Here is a 19056-nt window from a genome sequence, read left to right on the forward strand (position 1 = left end):
ATGGTTTTTAATTTCATAAATTGAGTATCTACTCTGTCCTGTACATGTAGGTGGTGTGATGCAAAAATGAACCTGGCAGGTTCTGTCCTTCCCAGAGATTATAAAACCTGTAGCATAGTAAAGCCACACCAGCATTTGTGTGCACATACATGCAGTCTACCTCATGTAATGCTCTCAGCAGTTTTGCAGTGGGATGAGGCATATCTCCCATTGCAAAGTTGAGAAAACCAAGTCCCTTTGTGAAGCTACAGGGCTAGTGAGCAAGTCTTCTAATTCGAAATCCATTGTTTTCTTCACTGTACCCAACTTTCTAGCCTGATGCTAATTTGAGACCCAAAGTAAGAATCAGTTAAAATGACCATGCTTTAAAAAGATCATTTTTGTTATCATTCAACCAAAGTTAAATGGATTTTCCTTCAAAGAAGGCTACTTCTCTAGGTTTCTTCTCCTGTAGAGCAGAGTGGTTGGAGCCCCCTGCTTCCTCACTCCTGTTATCCCCCAGAGCATGTTGAGGGAATAGACAGTTGCCACTAAATGAACTGTTCACTGGATGAGTGGATCATATCTTTTGAAGGGTGCTGAGACTGTTCAGGGACTCTTAGAGGTGGCCAAAGATTCAATCCCACGAAGTCACTGGAAAAGAACCCCAGTGGTCCTGAAGGCAACAGCGGGACTGCGCTTACTGCCAGAACAGAAAGCCCAGGCTCTGCTCTATGAGGTAATCTTCAAAGTCTTTTGCATGTCAGATGATTCTTTATCCCTATGTGAATATTTTCCTTATGGGTTTTTAGCTTTTTGGAATGTGACTTGCTACCCTTAATATTCCACCATTGCTAAAGCACTGTGGTAACTGGTTTCTTGTTCTACCTACTCACTTATGTTTTTTAAATGTTATTCTTGCACTTACACAGCTTTTCCTAAAGAATTTTAAAATATTTCTTGTCCATAATAGTCTTAACTCTCCTAACTTATTAAAACAGAATCATAGAAATTATTTTTAGCCCGCTTTATTGAGGTATAACTTAAAACGTGTACATTTTCAATGTACAATTAAATGAATTTTGACAAATACAGAAGTTTCCTTGCATACCTTTGCAGTCAGTTTCCTTCTCCCCTGAAGCCAGACAACCACTGATCTGCTTTCTATCACTGTAGATTAGTTTTGCTTGTTCTTACATTTCATATAAATGGAATTATACAGTTTGGTTTTTTACATCTTTTTTTCTCTCAGCATAATTAAATTTTATTTTAATTCCGCTATAGTTAACATACAGTGTTACATTAGTTTCAGGTGTACAATATAGTGATTCAACACTTCCATACACTACTCATTGCTCATTATGATAAGTGTGCTCTTAATCCCTTTCACCTATTTCACCCATTCTCCCTGCCCCCATCTTTCCTCTGGTAACCATCAGTTCTCTATAGTTAAGATTGGTTTGTCTCTCTCCTTTATTCGTTTTTTCCTTGTTCATTTGTTTTGTTTCTTAAATTCTGTATATGAGTGAAATTACTTGGTATTTGTCTTTCTCTGACTGACTTAGTTCACTTAGCATTATACTCTCTCTAACTCGATTCATGTTCCAAAGGTTTCATTCTTTATGGCTAAATCCATTACATGTGTGCGCACACACACACACACACCATATCTTCTCTATCCATTCATCAATTGATGGACACTTGGCCTCCTGCCATAATTTGGCTATTGTAAATAAGGCTGAAATAAACATAGGGGTGCATATATCCCTTTGAATTAAAAAAAATTTTTTTTATGGTTTTTATTTATTTTTGAGAGACAAAGACAGCATGAGCAGGGAAGGGTCAGAGAGAGAGGGAGACACAGAATCCGAAGCAGCCTCCAGGCTCTGCACTAGCTGTCAGCACAGAGCCTGACACGGGGCTTGAACCCACAAACCATGAGATTATGACCTGAGCCAAAGCTGGACACTTAACCGACTGAGACACCCAGGCACCCCGCCTTTGAATTTTTTGAGTAAATATTCAGTAGTGCAATTACTGGATCATCAAGTAGTTCTATTTTTAACCTTTTGAGGAGCCTCCATACTGTTTTCCACAGGGGGTGCACCAGTTTGCATTCCCATCAACAGTGCAAGAGGATTTCTTTTTTTTTCTTACATCCTTGCCAACATCTGTTGTTTCTTTTGTTTTGGTTTTAGCTATTATAACGGATATGAGATGATATCTCATTGTAGTTTTGATTTGCATTTCCCTGATGATGAGTGATGTTGAACATCTTTTCATGTGTCTGTTGGCCATTTGTAGGTCTTCTTTGGAGAAATGTCTGTTCATGTCTTCTGCCCATTTTTTAATTATTTGGGTTTTTTGGTGTGGAGTTGTATCAGTTCTTTCTACATGTTGGATACTAACCCTTTATCAGATATGTTGTTGGAAAATATCTTCTCCCATTGAGTAGGTTGACTTTAGTTTTGTTGATTGTTTCCTTCACAGTACAGAAGCTTTTTATTTTGATGTAGTCCCAATGGTTTATTTTCCCTTTTGTTTTCCTTGCCTTAGGAGACACATCTAGAAAGATGTTGCTACAGATGATGTCAAAGAAATTATCACTGGTGCTCTTTTCTAGGATTTTTATGGTTTCATGTCTCACATTTAGGTCTTTAATCTGTTTTGAGTTTATCTTTGTGTGTGGTGTAAAAAAGTAATCCAGTTTCATTCTTTTGCATGTATAGCTGTCCAGTTTTTCTAGCACTGCTTATTAAAGAGATGTTCTTGGGGCGCCTGGGTGGCTCAGTCGGTTAAGCCTCCGACTTCGGCTCAGGTCAGATCTCACGTTCGTGGGTTCGAGCCCCGCGTCAGGCTCTGTGCTGACAGCTAGCTCAGAGCCTGGAGCCTGCTTCCAGTTCTGTGTCTCCTTCTCTCCCTGACCCTCCCCCTCTCATGCTCTGTCTCTCCTGTATCAAAAATTAATAAAAAACATTAAAAAAATTTAAAAAAAAATAAAGAGATGGTCTTTTTCCCATTGCATATTCTTTCCTCCTCTGTCAATGATTAATTAACCATGTAATTATGGGTTTATTTCTGGGTTTTCTTTAAAAAATTTTTTTTTAATGTTTATTTATTTTTGAGAGAGACAAGCAGTATGACCAGGGGAGGGGCAGAGAGAGAGGGAGACACAGAATCCAAAGTAGGCTCCATGCTATGAGCTGTCAGCACACAGCCCAACATGGGGCTGGAACTCATGAACAGTGAGATCATAACCTGAACCAAAGTTGGATGCTTAACCAGTTGAGCCACCCAGGCGCCCCCTGGGTTTTCTATTCTGGTCCACTGATCTATGTGTCTGTTTTTGTGCCAGTATAATACTGTTTACTACAGTTTTGTAATATAACTTGAAGTCTGGAATTGTGGTAACTCCAGTGTTGTTTTTCTTTTTCAAGATTGCTTTGGCTATTCAGGGTCTTGTGTGATTCCATACAAAATTTTAGGATTCTTTGTTCTAGTTCTGAGAAAACTGGTCTTGGTATTTTGATAGGGCTTACATTAAATATGTAGGTTGCTTTGGGTAGTATAGACATTTTGACAATATTTGTTCTTCTCATCCATTAGCATGGAGTGTCTCCATTTCTTTGTGTCATCTTCAGTTTCCTTCATCAGTGTTTATAGTTTTCAGAGTACAGGCCTTTAACCTCCTTGGTTAGGTTTATTCCTAGGTATCTGTTATTATTATTATTTCATTTGAGAGAGTGTATGTGTACCCATGTGTGACTGGGAGAAAAGGGCAGAGTTGTGTGTGTGGGGAGACAGAGGAGTGAGAGAGAGGGAGGGAGGGAGGGAGAGAGGGAGGGAATCTTAAGAGTCTCCATGCTCAGCATGGAGCCCAACTTGGGGCTCAATCCCATGACCCCAGGATCATGACCTGAGCAGAAACTAAGAGTCAGATGCTCAATCGCCTGAGCCACCCAGGTGCCCCCTTTATTTAAAAAAAATTTTTTAACATTTATTCATTTTTGAGAGAGTACAAGCTGAGGAGGGGCAGAGAGAGAGGGAGACACAGTATCCAAAGGAGGCTTCAGGCTCTGAGCTGTCATCACAGAGCCAAATGTGGGGCTCAAACCCATGAACCACAGATCATCACCTAAGCTGAAGTCAGACGTTTAACCAACTGAGACACCGAGGCACCTCTTGATGCATTTGTAAATGCAATTATTTTCTTAATTTCTCTTTCTGCTGCTTCATTATTAGTATGTAGGAATGCATACTAATAGTATACTAATATGCATTAATATGATTTCTGTACCTTGATTTTGTATCTTACAACATTACTGAATTCATTTATCAGTCCTAGCAGTTTTTGGTGGAGTCTTTAGGGTTTTCTATATGTAGTTTCATGTCATCTGCAAATAGGTAAAGTTTTACTTCTTTACCAGTTTGGATGCCTTTAATTTTTTTTTGTTGTCTAATTGCCATTTCTAGGACTTCCAGTATTATGTTGAATAAAAGTGGTAAGAGTAGGTATCCTTGAATAAAAGTGGTAAGAGTAGGTATCCTTGTCACGTTCCTGAACTTGGGAGAAAAAGCTCTCAGTTTTTTCCCATTGAGTGTGATGCTAACTGTGGGTTTTTCACATAGAACTTTATTATGGTGAGGTCTGTTCCCTCTAAACCTACTTTGTTGATGGTTTTTGTTTTTTTGTTTTTTTTGTTTTTTGTTGTTGATGGTTTTTTATCATGAGCAGATATTATACTTTGTCAGATGCTTTTTCTGCATGTATTGAAATGATCATATGATTTTTATCCTTTCTCATATTGATGTGATATATCACATTGATTAATTTGCAAATATTGAACCACCCTTGCATCCTGGGAATAAATCTCACTTGATCGTGGTAAATGGTTTTTTTTAATGTATTGTTGGATTTGGTTTGCTAGTATTTTGTTGAGGATTTTTGCAGTATCAGAGATATTGGCTTGTAGTTCTCTTTTTTTCTGGTATCTTTATCTGGTTTTGGTAGCAGAGTAATGCTGGACTTATAGAATGAATTTGCGAGTTTTCTTTCCTCTTCTATTCTTTGGAATAGTTTGAAAAGAATAGGTATTCACTCTTTAAATGTTAGGTAGAATTCACCTGTGAAGCCGTCTGATCTTGACTTTTGTTTGTTGGGAGTTTTTTGAGTACTAATTCAATTTCTTTATTGGTTATCTATCTGCTGGAATTTTCTGTTTTTTCCTGTTTAGGTATTGGGAGGTTATATATTGCTAGGAATTTATCCATTTCTTCTATGTTATTCATTTTATTGGCATATAATTTTTTATGATTCTCATTATGGTTTGTATTTCTGTGATATCAATTATAATTTCTTCTCTTTCACTTGTATTTTTGTTTATTTGAATTCTCTCTCTCTCTCTTTTTTTAAATGAATCTAGCTAGAGATGTATCAATTTTGTTGATTTTTTTTTCAAAGAACCAGCTCCTGGTTTCATAGATCTGGGTGTTTTTTTTTCTTCCTGTATCATTTATTTATGCTCTAATACTGTTTTCCTTACTTTTGCTGGTTTTGGGTTTTCTTTATTCTTTTTCTAGCTTCTTTAGGTGTAAGGTTAGGTTGCTTACTTGAGATTTTACTTCTTGAGATAGGCCTGTATTGCTATAAACTTCCTCTTAGAACCACTTTGGCTGCATCCCAACAATTTTAATTAATATCATTTATCTTCATGTAATTTTTTATTTCTTCTTTGACTTTTTTTCAATTCAAATTAAAAAAAAATTATTTTGCAGAGCACACAGATGAGCAGGGGAGAGGGGCAAAAGGAGAGAGGGAATCTTAAGCAGGCTCCACACTCAGCATAGAGCCCAACGTGGGGCTCAATCCCACAACACTGGGATCATGACCTGAGCTGAAATCAAGAGACGCTCAACCAACTGAGCCACCCAGGTGCCCCTCTTTGATTCCTTGGTTGACTCATTTATCTTTTAGTAGCATCTCAGCATAAAGCTTTTGAGAAGAATCATGGAATTTTAAGTGTAAGGGATTTTTAAAGATCATCCATCCATTTAAACTTCTTACTCAGATCAAAATTTTAAGTAGCGAGCTTTTTTTTTAAACTTAGTATTTTTAGCATTAATGAACATAGTGATTTTGCAAAAAAACATGCAAACTCCAGGGGTGCCTAGGTGGCTCAGTTGGCTAAGCGTCCCAAGCTTAATTTCAGCTCCGGTCATGATCTCATGGTTTGTGAGTTGAAGTCTTACATTGGGCTTTGTGCTGATAGCACAGAGCCTCCTTGGGATTCTGCTTCCCTCTCTCCCTGCCCCTCTCCCACTTGCTCTCTCTCTCTCTCTCTCAAAATAAATAAAAAATAAACTTCAAAAAATTATTGAAGGGGTGCCTGGGTAGTTCAGTCAGTTAAGTGTCCAACGTTGGCTCAGGTCATGATCTCACGGTTCGTGGGTTTGAGCCCCACATCAGGCTCTGCACCTGGAGACAGCTCAGAGCCTGGAGCCTGCTTCTGATTCTGTGTCTCCCTCTCTCTCTCTGCCTCTCCCCTGCTTGTGTGCTGTTTCTGTCTCTAAAAAATAAACATTTAACTAATTAAAAAGATTTTTTAATTAAAAATTATTTTTAAAACATGCAGACTAATAAGATTTAAATTATGTATGAAGAATATTTATAGGTAGGATCCCATTATAACAAAAATCACAACAAAGAATTATTTTGTATTACAGGTGTGCTAATTCAGAGCTCAAAATCCATTTTCCTTTGATTGTTAACCCAGAGCATTTAAGTCCCTTGTCCAAGGACAAGCTGCCTAGCACGTCTACATGAGAATCTGAATCTTAATTCTTCATTCATGTATTCATTTATTCAGCATTTCAGTGCTGGGTATTGGTGAAGTTACCAGGGACATGCTGCCTGGAGCAAAAAATGACAGTCCATGCCCTGATGGAACTTACATTCTGGTTGCAAGGAGACAGAAAATAAACAACTCACTACAAAGTATGTCAGGTGCTGTAGATGCTGTGGAGAAAGAAAACCAAGGGAAGGCAGCTAGGGAATGCTGGTAGTCATGTCTGGAGGGATGCTATTTTATTTATTTATTTATTTATTTATTTAATCTTTTTTTATTTTATTTTTGATACAGAGAGAGACAGAGCATGAGAGGGGGAGGGGCAGAGAGAGAAGGAGACACAGAATCCAAAGCAGCCTCCAGGCTCTGAGCTAGCTGTCAGCACAGAGCCTGATGCGGGGCTCGAACCCACAAACGTGAGATCTCACCTCAGCCGAAGTCGGAGCCGACTGAGCCACCCAGGTGCCCTGAGGGATGCTATTTTAAATAGGACTGTCGATAAGATGAATTTGACCAGAGACCTGAGAGGAGTAAACAAGCATTCTATACAAGACATTTGTAGGAAGAATATTCCAAGCTAAAGCAATAGCAGGTGAAAGGCCTAAGGCAGGAAAAATGCTTGGTATATTCAAAGAATAGCATCCAGGAGGTCAATGTGGCTGGAAGGGAGTGAGTGACGGAAGGGAAGTAGGAGATGGGATCAGAGGAGATGTGAGGTTAATCATGTAGGGCCTTAAAGGCAAGTGTAAGGTCTTTGGCTTTTTCTCCAAGAAGGAAGTCGTTGGAGGGTCTTGAGAGGCAGGATCTGATATCTGTTTTAAAAGCACTCTGCCTGCTATGTTGAGAATAAACTGTGAGCAGGGAAGAGTGGAGAGGGCAAGAGTGGAAACTCTGTGTTTATTACTATTTGCTTATCTATCTTCTCTTTAAAAGCTTGTTTATAGATCACTTAACTGGGTTTTCCTGGATGAAACAGGGTCCAGAGGTCACCACATGAAGTGTTTCATCCTATCAGGAATGAAAACAACTAGTAGGCCAGAGTTCTTTCCTGTTTGGAAAATCTCCCCTTGCCTCATGATAATCATATAAAAAAATAAGATATAACACGCATATCATTGACCTGTATTTGTGGAGAGTCAAAAGTACGTGAGATGTTCATTCCCATGTCCTAAAACAGGATAAATAAATGTAGACCTGAGATCTCTGGACTCTTGAGGCCTCAGCCATGTGTCTGAATCAACAGGGGCTGAGAGCAGAGTACTCCAGCCCATGGACATGAGTCCTCTTTACCAGCAAGGGCAAAGACATGCAGAATTTGATGGGAGAGCAGAAGAAATGTTTCTGTAGTCTCAGGAGCTGTTCAGGCCCAACTCTTCTCTACCATCTGTTTATCTTGTCATCTAAGAAATGAAGTGGGAAAGGGTCCTCCTAGCTTCCACTGTGCCTAGGCAAGATTAATAAGGTGTTTAAAAAAAATTACAGGATCCTGGTCTGAGCTGAAAGAGTTAAATATATACCCTTTCTTAGGTCCATTTCACCTATAAATATAGACAGTGGTTAAGAGATTTATTTATTTAAAAAATGTTTTTAATGTTTAGTTTTGAGAGCACAAGCAGGGGGGAGGAGCAGAAAGAGAAAGGGAGACATAGGATCCAAACAGGCTCTGTGCTGACAGAGCACATTGTGAAGCTCAAACTCATGATCCTTAAGATCCTGGTGGGAGGTAAGTCAGATGCTTAACCCACTAAGCCCCCCAGGTGCCCCTGCTTGAGGTTTGTTTTAAAGTTTAATTTTTGTTTTTATAAGAAACCAACAACAGTTTGTGTAGTTCCTTCTCTGGTTTCTTAGAGAAAAGAAATGAGTTCTGCTAGTTCTGCTAGTTCTCCCTGAGTGACTCAGTTAAGTGTCTGACTTCAGCTCAGCTCATGATCTCAGGTTTGTGAGTTTTAGCACCACATTGGGCTTTCTGCTGTCAGCACAGAGTCTGCTTCAGAGCCCACTTTGGATCCTCTCTCCCCCTCTCTCTGCCCCTCCTCTACTCATTTTCTCTCTTTCAAAATAAATAAACTTAAAAAACAAATGAGTTCTACTAAAATTTTATTTAGGGAAATGAAAAGTGTAGTTTTCTAAACCTTATACAATATAGCCAGAGTATGGAAATCTTCTTTATTGCCTTAGAGAATCCAAGTTTTTTCCCTTTTTCTCTAGGTAAGAGAAATCTTCAAGAAGTCACCTTTCCTGGTACCAAATGACAGTGTTAGCATCATGGATGGATCTTATGAAGGTGGGAGAGGGTTATTATATGTTCTGTGGGGAGTGGGCAAGGGTTAATAAAAAATTTGATTAAAGGAACTGGGAATAGGGATGGAGGTGCTGACGTAACAGGAACTAAATGAGGAGAAACAAGCAAGGAGGGATGGGATAACAGGAAACGGAAGGACAGGGAGCAGGAAAACATGTTTTAGACACAAAATTTAGAGAAACACAACAAAAATGGGGTTGAAGAAGATTAGGGGAAAAATGCTCTGAGATGTAATCCTTGTTTTTCTCTCTCTTTCAGGCATATTAGCTTGGGTTACTGTGAATTTTCTGACAGGTAATACATTCTAAGGTATTAATTGGGTTTCACATGGGGGTCAGGGCATAAAAATCCCTTTTTGCTTGTATTGTGCTTTAAAAAAAGAAAGAAAGGAAGGAAAATATAGGAAGTTACTGTTCATACCAGTCTTCAAGGCCTCAGCTGCAATAAGAGTCCTTCTAGGTTAGTGCTCACCTACAGCCTTCGGGGCCAGGGAGAAGTAGAGTACTTATGAAATACCTGCAGTATACAAGAGCAGGGCAGAGGAGTGTTGAGCTGTTCAGGAAGCAGAAGATACTCAGAGCTGGCTCTCATTCTCAGGTCAGCTGCATGGCCACAGCCGGGAGACCGTGGGGACCCTGGACCTTGGGGGGGCCTCGACCCAAATCACATTCTTACCCCAGTTTAAGGTGAGTCATTTACCTAAAGGCCTGGTTAGCAACCTACTTGGCAAGTATATCATAGTGCCAAGAAAGTGGTGCCCCATTTTAAGATAGCAGCTCCACCACAACTAGTCTAGTGGAGTTAATTAATAACTGGGTGTACTTCCCCTTGCCCCACTCACTGTTCAGAGTTCCTTTGATTCTTCCAGCCTTTTGAGATTAGCAGCTTAGTCTGTCTCTTTCATCTCTGATTTTTTGGGGAGAGGGAGAGGGATTGTGGTGGTAACACCTGCAAACACAGATCCTGAATAGTCTTTTTGCTTTTTCTGATTTGCAGAAGACCCTGGAACAAACACCTAGGGGCTACCTCACTTCATTTGAGATGTTTAACAGCACTTATAAGCTGTATACACATAGGTGAGGAGGGGGACAGGGAGGAATAATATTTCATATTATATGATTCTCCTAACTTTCCAAAGCATTTTCACATCTGTTACTCCATCTGACCGGTCTTACAAAGTTTTTGCTAATCCCCAGAGGTCTAACAACTAAAACCATAGATCAAGGACCTAAGAGGTTTCTCCATTCTCAGCCTCAGAAGTATATAACTTAAAGAGTTAAAAGTTTTCTCTTGAATAAACTTGGATAAACTTAAGCCAAAGCTCTGTGCCGACTCCTTAGAGGTGCTTTCAGATGTTCTAAATCTGGCCTTGGATTTGATCACAGTGGGGCTGGAAGCTAAAATAAATGGTCCCCAAAGTCGGACTATAGGAAATGTCACTATCTCTGGCCTTTAAATCATAGGCGTGGAAAGTTCTGGATGGCCTTGATGTAAACTGCAGAAATATCACTTGTCCACACAAGATGAAGAGGTCACAGAGAACAAGGTTTTTTCCCTCAGAGGGAGACAAACCGTGCTGCTTTGGAAAGAGGTAGCTTTAGGCTCGAGAGCTTCAGGACCAACATGAAATTAGTCAATCCTGTATTTTACAGTTACTTGGGATTTGGATTAAAAGCTGCAAGACTAGCAACCCTGGGAGCCCTGGAAACAGAAGGTTCGTCTGGGTACCTGTGCTGGTTGGGGTATGGTGAGAGTGACACCAGTATTCAGCTTTCCTTTCCCCTTCTTGACAGTGGTTCTGTGGAGGAAAACTTTAAGGAAGCATGTATTACATAATGGACATGATACTAGCAAATTCCTTATCTATGTTGTGTTCATTTGTTTTGGTATACATTATTAGCCATTTCTGCAATGAAGGCTGTTTAAATAGGGGGGAACAGCCTGTGACCAGGAGGCTGAAATGTGCAGAAATTCAAGGTTCAAAGAATGAATTTGGCAGAAGCTTGTTTAAGCCCTTAATTTTACATGGGAGGGGCAGGAAGCAGCCTCAGTCCACTTGCAAGGTGGAGTAACTGAACAACTTTATTCATCTCTTCCAGCGTGGTAGAGTATTTAAGTTCTCAGCTTTTGGGGTCAGGTAGAACTGGTTTCAGCCTGCTTTGTGATTTGGGACAAGTTAGCTAACCTTTCTATGCCTCTTTCCTCACTTTATTTGAGATTTTGCATTTAATGCACTTTCTGTGTTCGCCTGCCTGGCTCACAGTAAACTATAACTGTGAGAAAAGTAGAAGTGTATTTTTTTTTACCTTTTTTTATAGAAAGGAGGGAACTTACTTCATTGTAGGTTTTGAATTTCTTTGAGATGTGATAAAAATCATGAACCCTTCTGCCAAATGCACATATGCACAAAAATTTGTAGTTTCAGGGGCTTCACCAACCCCACAGAGCCCGTCTATGAGCCCCGAGTTAAGAATTCCTGCCATAAGACTCAATCATGGAACTACCTACTTCGGTGATTCCTTTCAACCTTATTGGCTTCTTGCACTTGTGTGTGCATGCGTACATGTGTCTTTCACACAATCATATTCTCTCTCTCTCTCTCTCTCTCTCTCTCTCTCTCTCTCTCTCTCTCTCTCTCTCTCTCTCTCTCTCTCTCTCTCTCTCTCTCTCTCTCTCTCTCTCTCTCTCTCTCTCTCTCTCTCTCTCTCTCTCTGTCTCTCTCTCTCTCTCACAAACACAGACACACTTGCCTCTTACTTTGTGGTCTGGCTTCTTTCAGGGATTGATGGACGCACTTTCCGAAGTGCTTGTCTACCAAGATGGTTGGAAGCCGAGTGGATCTTTGGGGGTGTGAAATACCAGTATGGTGGCAACAAAGAAGGCAAGTAATGTTTTTTCACTGGTCAAAATTACCTTTACAGTGGAAATCTGGAAAAGTCCCACAGGAAGTGTTTTTCAGAACTTAAGAGAAGCTTGTCTTTTCCAAGGACTCATTCCAAATAGATATTGGTATGCCTTTAAGGAATAGTATGCAGTGACAGTGAGCAAGGCACTGACACTCTGTCCTGTTCTTTCCCTGCCCAAATGCTGTAGACTAGTTAGAAACCTGTTCTTAATCTAGGTCTGGTGCTTTAAAGGGTCTGTGCCCTCAGCAAGGAAAAACACTATTTCAGATTCAGTTAATGTTTAGCTTTTTATTTACTTCTTTTTTATTTCTTAAAAGCTTATTTTTTTAAGTTTGTTTATTTTGAGAGAGACAGAAACAGCATGAGCAGGGGAGGGATAGAGAGAGAAGGAGAGAGAGAGAGAATCCCGAACAGGCTCAACACTGTTAACACAGGATCCAATGCAAGCCTTGATCTTATGAACCGTGAGATCATGACCTGCGCCAAAACCAAGAGTCAGCCACTTAGCCAACTGAGCCACCAGATGCCCTATTGCTTGGATTTTTAAATAATAGTAACACTTAAAACTGAGATAAGAAAAGTAATTCATCTTAGGCATTATAAAAAGCAGAGACCTTACAGTCAAGACAAAATCTCAATTTCTTCAGTGAAGGAAATACCATAGCACATAAGGCGAGGCAGTAGCTTCAGGTTGGGTATGGCTATTTTGGGGGGAACATAGGTTAGTGAGGGGAGCTGCCATGGTGAAGAAGGTACTTTCCTTCAGAGTGACAGGCCTGTGAAAGTTTGCTCAGCTTTCTAAGCTTTTTGTTCTCAGCCCCAGCATCTGCTTTCCTTGATTCTCCTGCTGTTTCTTTGTTGGCTCCTAAAGCTTGCCTCAGAGAGCTCTCATTTTTCTCACCTTGTGTCTATATGCTCTTGCCCTGGCAGGGGAAATGGGCTTTGAGCCCTGCTACACTGAAGTGCTGAGGGTGGTCCAAGGAAAACTTCACCAGCCAGATGAGGTCCAGAGAAGTTCCTTCTATGCTTTCTCTTACTATTATGATCGTGCTGTTGACACAGACATGATTGGTAAGTTTACTCCAGGTATCAGTCTAGGGAGGAAGCTGGGCAAAGCTGTGGTTGGGAAGGGAAAAGGAAGAAAGCATTTGAAATGCTTTGTCATAAGTGATTACTTCACCATTTCTGGCTGTTCAGTGACATTAGTCACTGCAGTGGAAGGGTGAATATTATTTAGAATCTTTTGGAGCTAGAAAGTGGCCTAAGCAAACACATGAAATCTTTTTTTTTTAATTGAGGTATAATCAACATAAAATGTGAATATTTAAAGTGTATAATTTCTTGTTTTGACATATATGCATACCCATTAAGTCATTACCAAGTTCAAAATAACATGTCCATTACCCTAAAAAGTTTTCTCCTCCTCCCTTTATAACTTTTATTTCCTTATCACAATAGTAATAATGCTTTTTATTATTTCTGTGAATGAATGTATGTATGTGATCTGTCATGGCCTGAGATATGAATTAATTTCCTGTTTCCTGTTTTTTTAATAGGTCATTTTTTATTGTGGTTAACATACATAAAATAATTACAAATAAAAGTGACTACATAGGTTGTATTTTATGGATATGTCATGTTTGTTTATCCCATTCTGTAATGCTGGAAATTTTTACTTCTAGTTTTTCATTATTATAAATTTCACCAGGATGAATTTGTTTCTTTGAAGGCTTTTTGACATCAACTACTGTTTCATTTTAGATTATGAAACTGGGGGTGTTTTAAAAGTTGAAGATTTTGAAAGAAAAGCAAGGGAAGGTAAGTGGCAGTGAAAACCCTTGAAGGAGAGTCCATGAGGCTATGCCTGCCAACTCTAGTGACCTTAAAGTGACCCAAAGGACCACAGTCAGCAAAAAACCTTTCAGAAGGCTGGTTTCTTGTTTTTGTTAGGAATTAAAAGCAGTAAGTGGCATAGAAAACCATGGGAATACAAGAAGCTTTGGGGAAATGATGAAAACCTTTTCTTCTTCCTATATTTCTTCCTTTCTTCCTTTTTTCCTTTTATTGAAGTATAATTGACATACAATTTTATATCATTTTTAGGTATACAACATACAGATTCAGCAGTTCTAAACATTACCCAGTCCTCGCCACGATAAGTAGAGTCATGGTCTGTCTCCATACAACATTATTACAGTACTGCTGACTGTATTGCCTATGGTGTACTTTTCGTCTCTGTGACTTATTTATTTTGCGGCTAGAAGTTTGTGCTTCTTAATTGCCTTCATCAATTTTGCCCATTCCCCCACCCATCTCCCCTCTGGCAACAACTAATTCTCTCTATATAATAAGAGTTCAGTTTTCACTTTGTTCGTTTTGGGTTTTTTTTGGATTCCACATACAAGTAAAATCATATGGCATTTTCTCTGTCTGACATAGTGTAACACCCTCTAGGTCTATTCATGTCACAAGTGGCAAGATATTCTTTTTTATGGCCAATATTCCTGTGTGTGTGTGTACATGCGCACGTGCACACATCTTTATCCATTCATCTACCAGTGGACACTTGGGCTGCTTCCATAATTTGGATATTGTAAATAATGTTACAGTATACATAGGGGTGTTTATATCTTTTTGAATTAGTGTTTTCATTTTCTTTGGGTAAATAAGCAGTCCCTAGAATTACTAGATCATATGGTATTTCTATTTTTAATTTTTTGAGGAACCTCCAGGATACTATTATCCACAGTGGCAGTTTACATGCCTACCAACAGTACATGAGTGTTCCTTGTCTCCACATCTTTGCTAACACTTATTTCTTGTTTTGATATTAGCCATTCTGATTGGTGTGAAGTGATTGTGGTTTTGTTATGCATTTCCCTGATGATGAGTGATGTTGAGCATTTTTTTCTTTTCCAAATTTTAATTTAAACTCTAGTTAACATACAGTGCAATATTGGTTTCAGAAGTAGAATTCAGTGATTCATCACTTACATACAATACCCAGTGCTCCTCATAACAAGTGCCCTCCTTAGTACCCATCACCCATCTAGCCCATCCCCCACCCACCTCCTTCCATCAACCCTCTGACCCATAAGAGTCTCTTACGGTTTGTTTCCCTCTCTCTCTTTTTTGGCCCCCCTCTCATATGTTCATCTGTTTTGTTTCTTAAATTCCACAATCCTATGATACTTATCTTTTTCTGACTGACTTGTTTCACTTAGCATAATACTCTCTAGCTCCATCCATGCCATTACAAATGGCAAGATTTCATTCTTTTTGATGGCTAATATTCCTGTGTGTGTGTGTGTGTGTGTGTGTGTGTGTGTATCACTTATCCTTTATCTACTCATAAGTCAGTGGACATTTGGGCTGTTTCCATAACTTGACTATTGTAGATAATGCTGCTATAAGATTGGTATTCATGTATCCCTTCAAATTAGTATTTTTGTATTTTTTGGGTAAATACCTAGTAGTACAACTGCTGGATCATAAGTTTTTTATTTTTAACTTTTTGAGGAACCTCCATAGTGTTTTCCAGAGTGGCTGCACCAGTTTACATTTCCACCAACAGTACAAGAGGGTTTCACTTCTTCTGCATCCTTGCCAACACTTGTTATTTCTTGTGTTGTTAATTTTAGCCATTCTGACAGGTGTGAGGTGGTATCTTATCATGGTTTTGATTTGTATTTCCCTGATGATGAGTGATGTTGAACATTTTTTCATGTGTCAGTTGGCCATCTGGATGTCTTCTTTGGAGAAGTGTCTATTCGTATCTTTTGCCCATTTCTTCACTGGATTATTTGTTTTTTGGGTGTTGAGTTTAAGTTCTTTATAGAGTATAGATATAAACCCTTTATCAGAGTTGTCATTTGCAGATAGCTTCTGCCATTCTGTAGGCTGCCTTTTAGTTTTGTTGATTGTTTCCTTCACTGTGCAGAAGCTTCTTACTTTGATGAAGTCCCAATAGTTCATTTTTGCTTTTGTTTCCCTTGCCTCTGCCAACATGTCTAAAAAGAAGTGAGCATCTTTTCATGTATCTGTTGGAGATCTGTATGTTTTCTTGGAAGAATGTCTATTCATGTCCTTTGCCCATTTTTTTTTCAAATACTTTAATAAAGATGTATTTCTCCCAAAGTGGATAATATAAGCAAATTACACTTTTTTATACAATTCATATATTGCATGAAATATTAAAATAAAAATTTAAAACATTTGAAAATTATATGAAAGTATTACTACATGTGTGTAAAATTAGATTATGGTTTAGAGACAAGTTTTAAGATTGAGACTGTATTAAAAATGATGTTAGAGGCTGACCTGATTAAAAATAAAACAAAATTTAGGGGCACCTGGGTGGCTCAGTTGGTTGAGCGTCCGGCTTTGGCTCAGGTTATGATCTCACAGTTCATTGGTTCGAGCCCCACGTCAGGCTCTGTGCTGCCACCTAGCTCAGAGCCTGGAGCCTGTCCAGATTCTGTGTCTCCTCCTCTCTCTGACCCTCCCCTCCTCACACTGTCTCTCACTCTCTCTCAAAAATAAATAAAACATTGAAAAAAAAAAAGAAAAAACAAAATTTGTATATTGGAAAAGGTATAATCTATAAGCTTAATGGATGGAATAATAAAATTAGAAACATTTGCAGCATTATAAATAGATAATAAAATAGGTAAAGGTTAATCATACAGCATATAAAACAGTCCTAAGAATTATGAACATTTTATATACAAAAATTAATGTCATCACTAAAGAAAAATAAGCTGTATCTGTTTTCTTTTTTTTTTTTTTATTTTATTTTTGAGAGAGAGAGTGTGAGTGTGTGGGGGAGGGCTAGAGAGAGACAAACAGACAGAATCCAAAGCAGGCCCTTGGCTCTGAGTTGTCAGCACAGAGCTTGATGTGGGGCTCAGACTCCTGAACCAGGAGATCATGACCTGACGCTTAACCAATTGAGCCACTCAGGTGCCCCATCGTATCAGTTTTCTATTACTTGATACCAAGTTACCATCAATGGAGTGCCTTTGCCCATTTTTAAATAGGATTGTCTGTTTCTTTGGTATTGAGCTGTGTAATTTCTTTATATATTTTGGATATATACCTTAGTGGACATATCATTTGCAAATACCTTCTCCCATTCAGGGAGTTGCCTTTTTGTTTACTGTCAGTGGTTTGTTTCCTTTACTTTGCAAAAGGTTTTTATTTTGATGTAGTCCCAAGAGTTTATTTTTGCTTTTGTTTCCCTTGCCTAGGGAGACACATCCACAAATATGTTACTGAGGCCTGTGTCCAAGAGATTCCTTCCTGTTTTCTTTTAAGAGTTTTACAGTTTTAGGTCTCACATTTAGGAATTTAATCTCATTTGAGTTTTTTTATGGTGCTCTTTCCTGTTTTTTAAAAAAAGAAATAGTGTTATCAGTGTTAATGAAACACTGAGCACCAAAATATGTCAGAAATAGCACAGGGGCTTCTTTGAGAGCATCCATGGAAATACAAATAAATGATCTTTTCCATTGGCCCTAAAGTAGGGCTACTGGTATTTCCCTGTTTTCTGGGCCTAGGCATAAATAATAGGTAAAGGACTTAGTTGAATTAAGCTCCAATGATAGGTAGTAGAAATTTAGCAAACCAGTCAGATCCCAGGCACATTTGAGTAAAGAAGATGTAACATCAAAACTGTGCATGTTCTTAAAACACTGTGGCCTTACAGGGGTTGTCAGTGCACAGTTACAGTCTTCAAGACTCCCAGGTACCAGCCAAATGGAGAATTCTTCTTTGATTATCCTAAGTATGTATTTTGAGAAAATCCTTCACCTGTCAGTTGGCCTCAGACTTGAATTCCAACTCTTCACCGTCTCTCCCTTTCAGTGTGTGATAACTTGGAAAACTTCACCTCAGGCAGTCCTTTCCTATGCATGGATCTCAGTTACATCACAGCCTTGTTGAAGGATGGCTTTGGCTTTGCAGACAGTACTGTCTTACAGGTAAGAGAGAGGGCACCAGATTCATATAACAGTCTACTTATTTGGGAATAAGGAAGACTTAAGAACTTGTTTAGTAGTAAAAGTATCTACAAGTGGAATAATGAGGTGTTTTTATTAGGGCTGTGGAAGGCACTCTGCAAGGTACCATGAATGTGGGAAATTAGCTTGATGCAATGGTACCTTCGAAGTATGCTCCCAGGCAAGCTGTCCTAGGAGTCATAGAGCAGAAGGGCTTGCATCCCAAATTAAGAAGCCCAAATCATATGGCTTATTAAATCAAGTTCAAAACTCAGGGCTAGAAGCAAGAAGCAAAGGGAAAGAAATAACATAGGTGAGAACATACAGGATAGGGTGGAAATGGACAGATTGGAAATGCCATACTTCTTAAATTCTGGTTCATATGTCCTGCCTCTCTCTCTGCTGCTGGTAATGCAATTATAATTACTAGAGCTGACCAAGGGGGCACAAGGACAGAAGAGGCCTGGGGCTATCATACAAATTTGCTCTTTCTGGAGAGGCATAGGGGCAGGTATACTGGCTAAATAGCATTCACTCACTCATTAGCCTGTTAGATGGTTTTATTTGGTGGAAGACAAAAGGATGTCACCAGTGACAGAACTTATTCAAGTTCTCATTAATGTTGAATGCCTTGTATATATGTAGTATGTCCTATATATTTTATATGTGCCTCATATATTTAGCACCTCTTGAATCTTATGTTCCTTTTTGTCTTGTCTCTGTCCATTTGTTTTGGCACATGCAGGCTCCACTTTGTAGTAACTTATTTACCTATTCTAAACACATCTTTTATGTTTCATCCATCCCATTTATTTTCTTATCTTCTGTACCACAATTGTATAATTATACATTATGGTTACAAAGATTAAATAAAATGAGATCTTGTCCTCAAATAGCATATAGTCTATTAAAAGAGATGTGACAAAAATATAAGTATGGCACAGGCAACTTTGCACTTTGGGGTCAAGTAAGTAGACTGTGCTTTGTTTTTGAAGTGCCCTCACAGGGCACCTGGGTGGCTCAGT

The 19056-nt window shown here is 38.9% G+C and overlaps 1 protein-coding gene across 2 annotated transcripts in view; it reads left to right on the forward strand.

Annotated features, from left to right (window-relative positions):
* The window catches only part of ENTPD5 (ectonucleoside triphosphate diphosphohydrolase 5 (inactive)), a 46713-nt gene that overhangs the window by 25044 nt on the left and 2613 nt on the right, over window positions 1–19056 (forward strand). Inside the window, exons 7-16 of one of the 2 annotated variants that reach the window (XM_029951200.1) lie at window positions 575–718; window positions 9033–9108; window positions 9385–9420; window positions 9724–9812; window positions 10123–10202; window positions 10779–10840; window positions 11906–12007; window positions 12963–13103; window positions 13794–13850; window positions 17898–18013. In XM_029951200.1, the coding sequence (XP_029807060.1) occupies window positions 575–718; window positions 9033–9108; window positions 9385–9420; window positions 9724–9812; window positions 10123–10202; window positions 10779–10840; window positions 11906–12007; window positions 12963–13103; window positions 13794–13850; window positions 17898–18013 (903 nt within the window). Of the gene's footprint in view, window positions 1–574; window positions 719–9032; window positions 9109–9384; window positions 9421–9723; window positions 9813–10122; window positions 10203–10778; window positions 10841–11905; window positions 12008–12962; window positions 13104–13793; window positions 13851–14135; window positions 14405–17897; window positions 18014–19056 lie in introns of those variants that run through there. The other variant, XM_029951201.1, reaches the window with a different exon arrangement.

The sequence above is a fragment of the Suricata suricatta genome, chromosome 9, assembly GCF_006229205.1.
Source record: "Suricata suricatta isolate VVHF042 chromosome 9, meerkat_22Aug2017_6uvM2_HiC, whole genome shotgun sequence".
NCBI lineage: Eukaryota > Metazoa > Chordata > Mammalia > Carnivora > Herpestidae > Suricata > Suricata suricatta.